We start from the raw sequence: 12147 nt of genomic DNA on the forward strand, positions 1-12147 counted from the left end.
ATGTTGGATCTGAGCGATCGCTGCAGTGAACGGAGGGCTCGCGGGGAGCGGAGCCAACATGGCCGCTGTTTCACTTCCGTCCAGATTATAGGAAAATCACTCCCCGAGCGCTCACGTGAGTTTGTTTACAACGGAGGAGTGCTGAGCTAGTTTAGTCCTGCTCTGTTTCAGGGGATGTGATCGAGTTTAAACACGTGGTGTGGCGACTGTAATGTGAGATTTCCTCCAAATCTTCTTCATATTTACTGTTTGTACTTTTTATGCACCGCTCAAAGCTTAATTAACTTCAGTAGCCAATGGGAAATGAGAGCCCTGCTTAAAACAATATTTCAGCTGCTCGTTTAGAGAGAATATAACCCGTTACCCTGTGCGGATTAAGAGCTAAATAAGGTCTAACTAGGGTAACTATTTAGTTGTAGCTAGGGTTTGTTGTGTTAAACTTCTGTATTTGTTGGTTTCTTTTACTTTGACCTTAATAGGTCGTGGGCACACATTAGGATGTTTTCCTACGCCTTAATAAGTCTTGGCCAATCATTAATAAATAAATAATAATACATTGATGTATTTGTTGAGAGAAAAAGTTTGAGAAAGAGATTATTTTTATCATATAATCATTAGTGTATCATACAGCACCAGTGTTTACAAAACTTTTCATATACAGAAAGGAAGAAGGAATACATTGTATGTTTCAAGGTGTGATTACCCAATTAGTGTCAATTGTAATCTAGTCTGTGTAATGAGTGCAATGGTATTTACATATATAATAAGATAGAGAGGAGCTGTGTCTGTGTTGCCATGCATGTATGTAAACCAAACCATGTTTTTCCCCAGTGATCACTGAAGATATGGCCACCAAACCCTTCAGCCCAAATGAGGTGCAGAGGATCATCCAGACTCTGCACAGACCAGCCGTGTTCCTCAACATGACTGATGACTGGCCGGGACGAGATTGGACTCTGGAGCATTTGGCAATTTGTCTAGGAGAGAAGTCTGTGTATTTTCGTATTGGAAAACGAGATGAGGGACACGGTAACAGATTTAGCCTTTGAATCTTTATCTGGAGCAAACAAGAGCTGAAAGAATTATTTTTTTTGTATTGCTGGCTAAATTAAGTTTTAGGGCTGGTTTCCCACACCCAGATTAAGGTTAATCCTCGACTAAAAAGATTTTCCAGTGGTGATTCACCACTTTACCATTGGCATCAATGACACAGCACTAGGCTTAACATTTGTCTTGAAAACTAATCCATAAAATCTGCAAGATTTATGTTTTAAGTCTCCAAAACACAAGACATTTGCAATTCAAACACAAATTACATTAAGGAAATTAATCTCTGCAGCTATGTGTTTAGTGCTGACTATAACAACTGATACACTGACGCTCTGACAAACATATTATAAATGGCTTTAACAAGTCAGTATTTATGTATGTTGTAAGACTAAAAATATTTTAATAGCAAAATACCTCAGTCTATGTCTGTCAATGTCAAAGGCCAGAGTTCATTTAGTATGTTTGCCTGCAGGGGCAAGAAGGGGAAGGTTTCTTAAACTTAAACCCTATAGAGCATACAATTTAATCTTCTACAGAGGAGACTGAAGGGAGTAACCCCCCAGAACAAACACCAACTAAAAGAAGCTGCAGTGAACACCTGAAAAATCATCACAAAAGAAGAATGCAGTTCCATGATGTCAGTGGATCAGAGGCTTGATGCAGTTATTGCAAATTATTACTTAATCTTTTTCACTTTAATCTATTAGGTTTTGTTCCAATACTTTTGACCACAAGAAAAATGGGTTGGCTTTGCATCAGATCCAGATGTAAATACCTGGAAATAAAAGCTTAAATTGTGCTTTTTGTCTCATATTCATATTTTAATGTCAAGTCCAAATGTTTTCCAATACTTTTTTTACTTCCAACTAGTTATTGACAGTAGCCAGCCAGATTCGTCATTCCTGCAGCCAGCAAAATATAAACCTTTAACAATCATAAAGCCAAAAAATGCCTCCATGTTTATTGTATTTATTGACATGACACTGCAATAGCCTAACATTCTTAGAGCTGATGTCTGTAAATTTTGGGATTTGGGGGATTGAGGGCCCTCTCTGGTGAGAATGGGTAATTACATCGAGTATGCGGAAGAATCATTTTAAACTGGGCGGGTGTAATGCGGTTTCCTTTCAGAGCGGATTAATCCGATTTTAGGTTATGTTCTGTGAGAGAGAGAGAGAGTGAGAGTCAGTCAAAAACTGAACTGAGGAAAATGTCTTCTGAGGGTGTAAGAGAGTTGTTATATACGGTTGTCAGTTTTGTCAGTGTAAATACTGTATATTATTAGTTTAAAATATATTTTAATTTCTATACATATTTAGATTTTTAGTTTAGGGTACAAATGTTTGTAATGTAGGTTCATATAAATTAATTGCAGTGTGAAATAGTATTTCATGTTGTAAAGCATATTTTATACATTTTAGATGAAATACTGTCACACTGTAGAGCGCAATTACATCCAACATCCATCAACCAACTGTTTAAGAGTCATATTGAGAAAAATGCTAGCTTTAAACTAATGCTACAGCGCAGCTGCAGAGATCGTCAGGGGAATCTTTTCGGCGCAACACCAGTGAACTCCGGCCGGATCACTTTTCCGATTATTCTTCTTCTTTACAAAGGATAATTAAAGTATTTAAACAGGTGAAAACTCTATCAGTGTGGTAATGTTAAGCAGTGTAGACTGTGTCAAAGCTTTAAAGGGCAGATAATAAGGGAAAGTGAGCTTTTACTATTCAGGAGCTGCGCTACCTTCAGGGTTTAGCACACCTGACCCTAATAATCAATTAACAACTAGCTAATCAACTAACTATCTGCCCTCACTGTGGCAAGCTGTGTGATACAGCAGGAAAACTAGCTGGACAGAGTTACTCCAGAAACACAGAGCTAACCAAGCTAACTGAAGAACCATAGAATCTAAAACACTTAACGTTAATGTAAAAGGGCTTAGTGTGTTTTTTTTTTCCCTCACAGAAACCTATTATAAAGACAAATCTTAATGTGGCTTTATGTACTAAAACATACAGCCCCTGTCGTTCTCTGCAGCTGCGCTGGGACGTCGGTTCACTCCGCTGTTGCATTAGGTTAAAGCTAGCATTTTTCTCATTACGACTCTTAAACAATCTTATTAATTTAGAGGATTCAATGATGTTCAGGAGTAAAATGTACACAGAGTAAAATGTACAGGGTTCAGAACATGTTTATTTAACACAGAATGTGATAGAGGCGGGTTTTTGAAAAGCCCATTCATTTTCCTCATAGGGTAAAAAGCGCATAGACACGGAAAGCATACGAGGACTACCTAATGACGCACGACTTCAGTGGTCTAAAACAATTGCCTTCACTTAGCAGTCTATTTATTTATTTATTTAGAGGGTAAATGTTAATATGTTCTGTATTGCATGTTCAGAATTATAGGAAGCTCTGTAGCCATTAGGGGGCGAGTTTGACTTATTTTGTATGTGTGTGTGAGGAAGAGGTAGTATACGATCTTTCTGGACTGCGGCTAAGCGTAGCCTCACAGTTGTACAACAATAAAAGTGGTTCTGCTAATATTCACCATCCCGTCTCCCCTGTTGTGATATCGTACTGGATTCGCTACCATATCCCCACCCAAACGGACTCACAGCCCAAGTATTGGGTAAGAACTCTGACTACACAAATCACGCTTTACGGTAACGTTATAAACTGTAAAGCGTCTCTCCACTGTTCAAACGCCAGTCCAATATTAATCCTGGTTTTAGCGTGGACTCTTCTTTGAGCTCCTGAGGTCTGAGTTTCCCCTACTGAAGTCTCCACCAGCCGCTGGCATTTAGTAACGGTACATTCACACTGCAGCGACGCGTCATCGCTGCCAATCGCTTTCTCAACCACTTAAGCATGTTTATCTGCCACCAGCAAGAATGTGCTGTTCTAGTTCTAGTTTGAGTTCTAGTTAAGTGCTGTGTTCGAACGAGACGCTGTTATTCTTTTATCGCCCAGTGAACCCTGCTAAAATATCCAGCTCAGGACCAGCTGGTCCTCCTCTGTCTCTGTGTAATCAAACAGAGAGGTAACGTAGAGCACAGGAAAGTCTGAAAAAGCTGTAATCAGCTTTTCTTCGTTTTTTTTTTCTCATTCTGTAGTTCAGCCTGTGTTTGGTGTGGACTGCGTAGTGCTGATTGGCTACTGCCTAGTGAAACTCGTTTCTCATTTGCATTAAGTTTAAAAAAAAAGGTTTCAACTTTTTGCTGCTGCTGCCGTACCGTAACACCGAGACCTCAGTTTTTAGAATTAATATATTAGGCTTAGCAGGGATAGTTGTTCCAGCACACTGGTACCATTAAACTATTATTTTATCCCTTCTCCACTCAGAAATGCTTCTGTTTTCAGTATAAAAACTTTAACTTTGGTTTTGATGAAGGTAGCATTTTGCTTGGTGCTCACATGCTTTAAAACAGCCCTGCTGGCACACCCCTGTTGTGAACTTTTCGAGCTATTATAAATGTTCCAAAATTCAGTAGAAAGCCTAACTAGAAAAGTTAACCAAATCCATATTAATGCCCATGGTTTTGAGACATATAAAATGTGATATATGGGTGTCTGGAATGTTTGTTTATGTATTATACATTTGTGCTATTTATATTGCATGTAGAATTTGAATGATCTGTGTGTTCCAAGTTTTTCAATGCATTTTGCTTATGAAAATTTGGAAGATTTTGGAAATTGGGTGGAGGATGCTGTGTAAAAAAAAAAAAAAAAAAAAAAAAAAAAAAGCCAAAATGTCAGAAATGTTGCAATGCACAGTTTATTTGTAGTAGCCAATGGAAAATAATGCTGTAAACAAAGCAGCGTTCATGATGGTTCATGCGGTGGTCATCTGCACTGTAATAAATGAAGGTGCATAATAAATTTTTTGAGTGTTGCTATAGAAAAAAACAAGATTGCAATAGAGGTCTGTGTGTGTCTGTGTGTGTGTGAAGAACCTGTGAAGGTCTTTTTCACACATCTCCTTAACAAACATGGTTCTTTTATGGCATCACACAAAGAAGCTTTGAGGCACCTTTATTTTTAATAGTGAGTATATGTATATAGAGGAACAACAACAACAGAGGAAGCTGTTAAAAATCAGTTCCCTGCTTTGACTTCAAAAAAAGATTATACATATATAAATAGATAGATATCTTTTTTTGAAGTCAAAGCAGGGAATTGATTTTTAACAGCTTCCTCTGTTGTTCAAAGCTCTATTGTGTACATCTAAAGCAGCAGCAGATAATTTACTCTGTCAGCATGACAACGATAGACTTTTCTTCCAATACTTGTTGTGTTGTTTAATTTGACTGCTGAATCAATTTTACAGCAGTGATTTCTGACAAGACACTCCCACTCCTGTCAGAAGATGTAATTTAGCACACTTGATTATCGTTACTGTTCACACACCGGAACTGACACATTGTTCAAATAAATGGCAGAGCAAATCAAACCATTTACTTCTTTTAATTGAACTCTCCACTTACAAAAGGCAGAAGACAGCAGATAAATATAAAATCATGTTATTATTATAATGTGCTTTTGACTTTCCAGGTTGTAGAAATTGGGCACTTCATTCAGATATTGAATTGATTCATCAGGCATTGCATTTAGAACTGCTCGAAGTGGTCTTTGAGGACATATTGATGGTGAGGTGTTTTTAACAATGCCTGTCTCTTTCGCTCTAATTTTGGATTCCAATTTTGTCTTTCTTTATTCTCCTCCAGGTCCTCTTTTTGAAACGCAGTGCTCTTACGTCGAAGCAACGCTTGCAGAGTTTTTGTGTTGGACTAAAGGAAAAAGTGACTCATCTGTTGGCCCATTTTCTTCCTACCCCCTTTCAGAGTACTGGGCTTATGCTGATTATAAGTACATTGTCCTGCTTTTTCAGGAAAAAGCCACAATGTTTAAGGTAACATAAGTAACATAAGGTCATATAAATGTTCATCTGTTGTAAAATGTGAACTGACTTGCCAAAGGTCAAGTGATAGCATTATTTAAATTTAGGGGATAGATTGTGGATGCACACCACTGGTACACATTGTGAGGTGTTATCTTGTGAGTGATGTTGGACAGAACCCAGTTTATGGCAAGCGACATGAAATTTTGTGGCCGTTTACAACCCTAAATCCAATGAAATTAAGATGTTGTGTAAAACATAAATAAACACAAAATACAATGATTTGCAAATCCTTTTCAACCTATATTCAATTGAATACACTACAAAGACAAGATTTTTAATGTTTATATATACACTACCGTTCAAAAGTTTGGGGTCACTCAAACAATTTTGTGTTTTCCATGAAAAGTCACACTTATTCACCACCATACGTTGTGAAATGAATAGAAAATAGAGTCAAGACATTGACAAGGTTAGAAATAATGATTTGTATTTGAAATAACATTGTTTTTACATCAAACTTTGCTTTCATCAAAGAATCCTCCATTTGCAGCAATTACAGCATTGCACACCTTTGGCATTCTAGCTGTTAATTTGTTGAGGTAAGCTGGAGAAATTGCTCCCCACGCTTCTAGAAGCAGCTCCCACAAGTTGGATTGGTTGGATGAGCAGCTGCTCCCACAACAGCTCAATGGGGTTCAGATGTGGTGACTGCGCTGGCCACTCCATTACCAATAGAATACCAGCTGCCTGCTTCTGCTGTAAATAGTTCTTGCACAATTTGGAGGTGTGTTTAGGGTCATTGTCCTGTTGTAGGACGAAATTGGCTCCGATCAGGCACTGTCCACTGGGTATGGCATGGCGTTGCAAAATGGAGTGATAGCCTTCCTTATTCAGAATCCCTTTTACCTTGTACAAATCCCCCACCTTACCAGCACCAAAGCATTCTTCCAGCATCTTTTCATTTGTTCTGCGTCTCACAAACGTTCTTCTTTGTGATCCAAACACCTCAAACTTGGATTCATCCGTCCACAACACTTTTTTCCAGTCTTCCTCTGTCCAATGTCTGTGTTCTTTTGTCCATCTTAATCTTTTTCTTTTATTAGCCAGTCTCAGATATGGCTTTTTCTTTGCCACTCTGCCCTGAAGCCCAAAATCCCGCAGCCGCCTCTTCACAGTAGATGTTGACACTGGTGTTTTGCGGGTACTATTTAATGAAGATGCCAGTTGGGGACCTGTAAGGCGTCTGTTTCTCAAACTAGAGACTCTAATGTACTTATCTTCTTGCTTAGTTGTGCAACGCGGCCTCCCACTTCTTTTTCTACTCTGGTTAGAGCCTGTTTGTGCTGTCCTCTGAAGGGAGTAGTACACACCGTTGTAGGAAATCTTCAATTTCTTAGCAATTTCTCGCATGGAATAGCCTTCATTTCTAAGAACAAGAATAGACTGTCGAGTTTCAGATGAAAGTTCTCTTTTTCTGGCCATTTTGAGCGTTTAATTGACCCCACAAATGTGATGCTCCAGAAACTCAATCTGCTCAAAGGAAGGTCAGTTTTGTAGCTTCTGTAATGAGCTAGACTGTTTTCAGGGTTTTCTAATCATCAATTAGCCTTCTGAGCCAATGAGCAAACACATTGTACCATTAGAACACTGGAGTGATAGTTGCTGGAAATGGGCCTCTATACACCTATGTAGATATTGCACCAAAACCAGACATTTGCAGTCATTTACCACATTAGCAATGTACAGAGTGTATTTGTTTAAAGTTAGGACTAGTTTAAAGTTATCTTCATTGAAAAGTACAGTGCTTTTCCTTCAAAAATAAGGAAGTTTCAATGTGACCCCAAACTTTTGAACGGTAGTGTATAAAGTTTGTCCATTTGAACAATATCTTGTCTTTGTTGTGTATTTAATTGAATATAATTTAAAATAGATTTGTAAATCACCTTATTCTTTTCCAACTTCATTGGAATTGGGGTTGTAAAATGTATTGATCCACGCTGTCACATCAGTATCACAAATACAAATCATAGAAGGTATTACCACCCACAGTGGACAGTGCAGAGGGTGGTAATAATCTGTGTCTGGTAACAGGCAGTGTCTGACTATGACTGTCCATGCAAACAGAGAAGCAACTCTGGAAGAAATCATATCCACACATCCACACATTCAATGCAGGAGGCCACACACTCCTATTGCGCAGGTCATGGGTTCCATGTCGTGACATGTCTGTCTGTTATAGCTCTCTTGTACACTGCCAGACCCGAACATTTTCTTTAGCTTGCTTATTTGTATTGCTTTGCATTGCTTTGCACAACCACAAAGCTTAATAGCTGCTGTTTTAATGACCAAACAGATACGATGAAGCTACTTTCGTAGGACCACATTAGCCTGAGCAGTTACATTCGCAACCTCAGTGTTAGCAGAGTGGAATGCATGTGTTTCTGTTGGGATCAACAGTCATTGAATTAATTCTGCTCTTTTCATCATTAATGCCTTTTCTCTTTTGCTCTGCTTTGATCTCTAAAGTATTTTTTGGTGGGTATTCAATTCAGTGAAAGCTGAATTAAAGCAGTAAACTGAAAAATGTATACGCTATTCCAAAGTTAAGTGTTAAACGCGACAAAGATCTCCCTTCACCCATGCAATCTCAAATAGCAGCAACGATCAGTGTGTGTTGTGAATTCTGGATTGATTTGGCAGTTTTAGAGGCCCACTAGTTCTTCAGTTTATGAATAGATCAGAGCTAACATTAAGGGATTATACAGTGCGTGGGTGGGATGTTTTATTATCACTTTGATGTTAGCCCATTTGCTTCAGCGCAGTCTCTTCTAATGGGCAGAATTTTTATCTAGCATTTTATCTATTTTGTAACTCACTCACGATAAATGTCTTTTGATATTCCCTTAATGTTCATTTCTTTCTATTGTTGTAGTTTTTTTTACATGCGCTACATTACACTCTGTTAGGCTATGTTCACATTAAAAGCCACATTGCTCAAATCCGATTTTTTGCTCAGATCTTGACAGTTCACAATCACAAATGTAAGTGACCTGTATCTGTGTGTAATGTGAATGAATCTGTACCTGGAATGTCTCACATGCGCACATTGATGCTTGTATAGATGTCGCCTTCTTCACCACCAAAAAAAAAAAAACATTTGAGAGATGACTTGTAGCTTTATAAAGGGAAATGGATGTGTTTGTTAGCAGCTCATATGTGGAGCATCTTTTGCTGGAGTGGAGAGTTATTAACTGGTCTGAAATACATGCTCAGGTCGAGAAGGAGAAAAAAGGCCAGGTGGTTTGCTTTTGCTGTTTTTGCTGCACCAAGAGATGTGTGAGCACGAGAGAGAAGCATGTAGTGTGTGCTTAAAATGTAAGATTTAATTGTTCACATTCATGTCACATGTCCATGGATCGGTTACTTATCCAATTTAGAACCACATATGGAAGTGGCTCAAATCGCATTAAAAAAAACAACAGATTTGGCACGTTCACACAGCCATGATGGTAATATGAACGTAGCCTTAAAGCCTTTTCTGAACTCAAGAACTCATGAAAACATGGTCAGCACTAAACAACCGTTTACACACTATTAATAATAATCAATAATTTTTCTCTCTATTTATTCCCACATACAAGACAAAAAACCTTTTGCTCTATTTTGTCTCCTTTTTTCCTCCCCTTTTTTGCTTATACTATTATCTCTCTATTATATGCACTCTATTATAATGACCACAGAAACTATAATTCTGTATTAACACTAATAAGGCTTAATTGGTCCTCTGAATAGGAGGGGTGGTGGTAGGACGGGCAAACATTTAATAAAAAAAAACAAATTAAGCTTTTAAATCATTAAAATTTGTTTTAATCTTTAGAAAACTTGCAATAATAAAGCAATAAATCACCCAGTGTGTATTTCCAGCTCTTCTCCAACTCTCATGGTGCCTCACGTTGTGTTGTGTTGAGTCGTCAGACAGTGGCAGTGTCGGTGGAGAGGCAGCATTAGTTTGCCCCAAGGTTGCTTTGACCTGAATGTGTGGCTCTGACATTCCCTCTCCTTCTTTGTAAATGATAATAAATGCTCATGAGCTGCCAGTGTTCCCTCTTTTGACAGCAGTCCTGCCAACGCCAAGCCCTGTGAGACTGGCAGACATGAGCTTTTCTTAAATGATGAATAGTGCTATTTAAAAGTTGCTGAAAGCCTAGATTGCACAGTCTGTCATTTACAGTCTCCTGGATATGTTAATGGTTTCATTATCCAGGTTGCCGGGCAGCTTCCCCTAGCACTTTCTCACTTTCCCTTTTGTTAGTTTGAAAGAAAATGATTGACAGCTCACATAGTTAGGAAATGTGGTGTGCAAAAAGTAAATATGCTCATTTTTCATTCCGCATCACAACCGCTCTGTTGTGGAGCGATAGATGAAATACTGAGAGCGATAGATGAAATAATGAAAGCTAAGATAATGAGGTGGTCTTGTGGTGTATTTTTTCCTCTGTTTGTCTCTTTCTGAAATTGCTATTCTTCCACATACTGACAGCGTACAGTTAATGATACTATTTAAACTGAATTTTTAAACACTTTTTTTTTTTTATCGATTTGCTGCAGGATGTGGTGTGGTCAGACTTCGGCTACTCTGGTCGTGATGGACGAGAGAGCACTCTTTGGATCGGGACTAATGGTGCTAATACTCCTTGTCACCTTGACACCTATGGCTATAACCTTGTCTTTCAAATCCAAGGCAGGTAATGATGTAGAAATAGGTCTTACCGCATCTTTAACATTAAACAAAGCTTTAGAATTGTATTATTTACACTTTTTAAACATTATTTTTAAAGTAGAAATCCGGTGTGAAATAGACTTGGTGTGTAGTGGTGTAGTAGTGAAGCATGATAACGAGTACAAACCAACTTTTGTAGAATAGCCACCTCTATTCACCCCAGCATTCCCAAATACAGCACTTTTAGCAGATGCTCCTTAGCGTTACCCATGCAAAGAAATCTCTATTTTTACACCACTGTATGCCTGGATGAGTTAAATTTACTTAAACAATTTGAGAAAACAGGTTGCCTTAAAAATAATGTTTACTGAGAACCAAATATGATGTAACTGTTAATTTATTATGTCTAAATTGTAAGTTAATATAGTTTATATAATTTTTGCTATATCAATTGTTTGCACAATAATTATGCTTCAAATTTTACGATCTGGTGAATAAATTAAAATTAAAAATAAAAATATTTTAAATTTAATTAAACTTAAATATAGATTTAGCACATTTGATGAAGAGAAAAAAATATGCTGTAGATAGAACAGTATAGCACACAGCCAACACAGAAGCCAGATAGTTAATCATATTAGCATATTTTTCACACTATAATGTGCACTTAAAATCCTTTAATGCTCTTTATAATCCAGTGCGCCTTATGTATGAATTTTACCATTCAGGTTGTAAAGAGCCGTAAAGCCACTCAGATGAAGTACAGCGTTATACAGGAGTTTTAGTGAAGTTTCTCCAGCACCAAGACTACAGTAGCATTAGCATTAGCCTCTACCGCAGTGCTAGCTCTTTCGTCGCTTAGAGGTGAGCATTATCGGCCTGTAGTCTGCGTGTTTAGCATGTTAAAACAAGCTACGTGGGACAAACTGCTAGCTAATAGCGCCCTGGCTAACCGGAACACCCAGGATTCCTCAGTGTAGTGCTGTCAGGTGGCATTTACTAGCGCTAAGCACTGCTAACCGTGGCTAACGGAAATCTAAGCTTACTGTAAAGAAATGTAAGTGCTTTACTCACCAAAAATAAACAGTTTTCAGCAGAGAAGTCTGTGTAGATTAGCATCTAGCACTCGTTTGACTGTAAAAGAAAATGTTTTTAATAATTACAGTTTTGTTTATATATATTTGTGTATACATATACTCCACATATTTGAGTAGTAGATAAGCTGTTTGGAAATATCTGGAAATATTTTAAATAAAGCATACTTAATTTATTTGAGTTCTAACATTGTGTTGGTTTAGAGTGTAGAGTGGCCAGATAAAAGCCATTCTACACTTACAAACTATGGTAGCCTACTGGGTGTTTGCCCAAAAGCGCCTAAAGAAGAAATGAAATTCTCTGTCTTGCTGAAACAGTGGTGGCAGCTTCATGCTGTGGTAATGTTTTCTATTGGCTATTCAGGATGGAGGGA

The 12147-nt window shown here is 37.9% G+C and overlaps 1 protein-coding gene across 3 annotated transcripts in view; it reads left to right on the plus strand.

The window, feature by feature from the left end:
• hspbap1 (hspb associated protein 1) overlaps nt 1–12147 on the plus strand; it is a 21413-nt gene continuing 9266 nt past the window's right edge. Inside the window, exons 1-4 of one of the 3 annotated variants that reach the window (XM_007227923.4) lie at nt 1–115; nt 832–1029; nt 5784–5968; nt 10568–10704. In XM_007227923.4, the coding sequence (XP_007227985.3) occupies nt 1–115; nt 832–1029; nt 5784–5968; nt 10568–10704 (635 nt within the window). Of the gene's footprint in view, nt 214–831; nt 1030–5783; nt 5969–10567; nt 10705–12147 lie in introns of all 3 variants that reach the window. The other 2 variants (XM_049484607.1, XM_007227922.4) reach the window with 2 other exon arrangements.

The sequence above is a fragment of the Astyanax mexicanus genome, chromosome 11, assembly GCF_023375975.1.
Source record: "Astyanax mexicanus isolate ESR-SI-001 chromosome 11, AstMex3_surface, whole genome shotgun sequence".
In the NCBI taxonomy this organism is placed as follows: Eukaryota; Metazoa; Chordata; class Actinopteri; order Characiformes; family Acestrorhamphidae; genus Astyanax; species Astyanax mexicanus.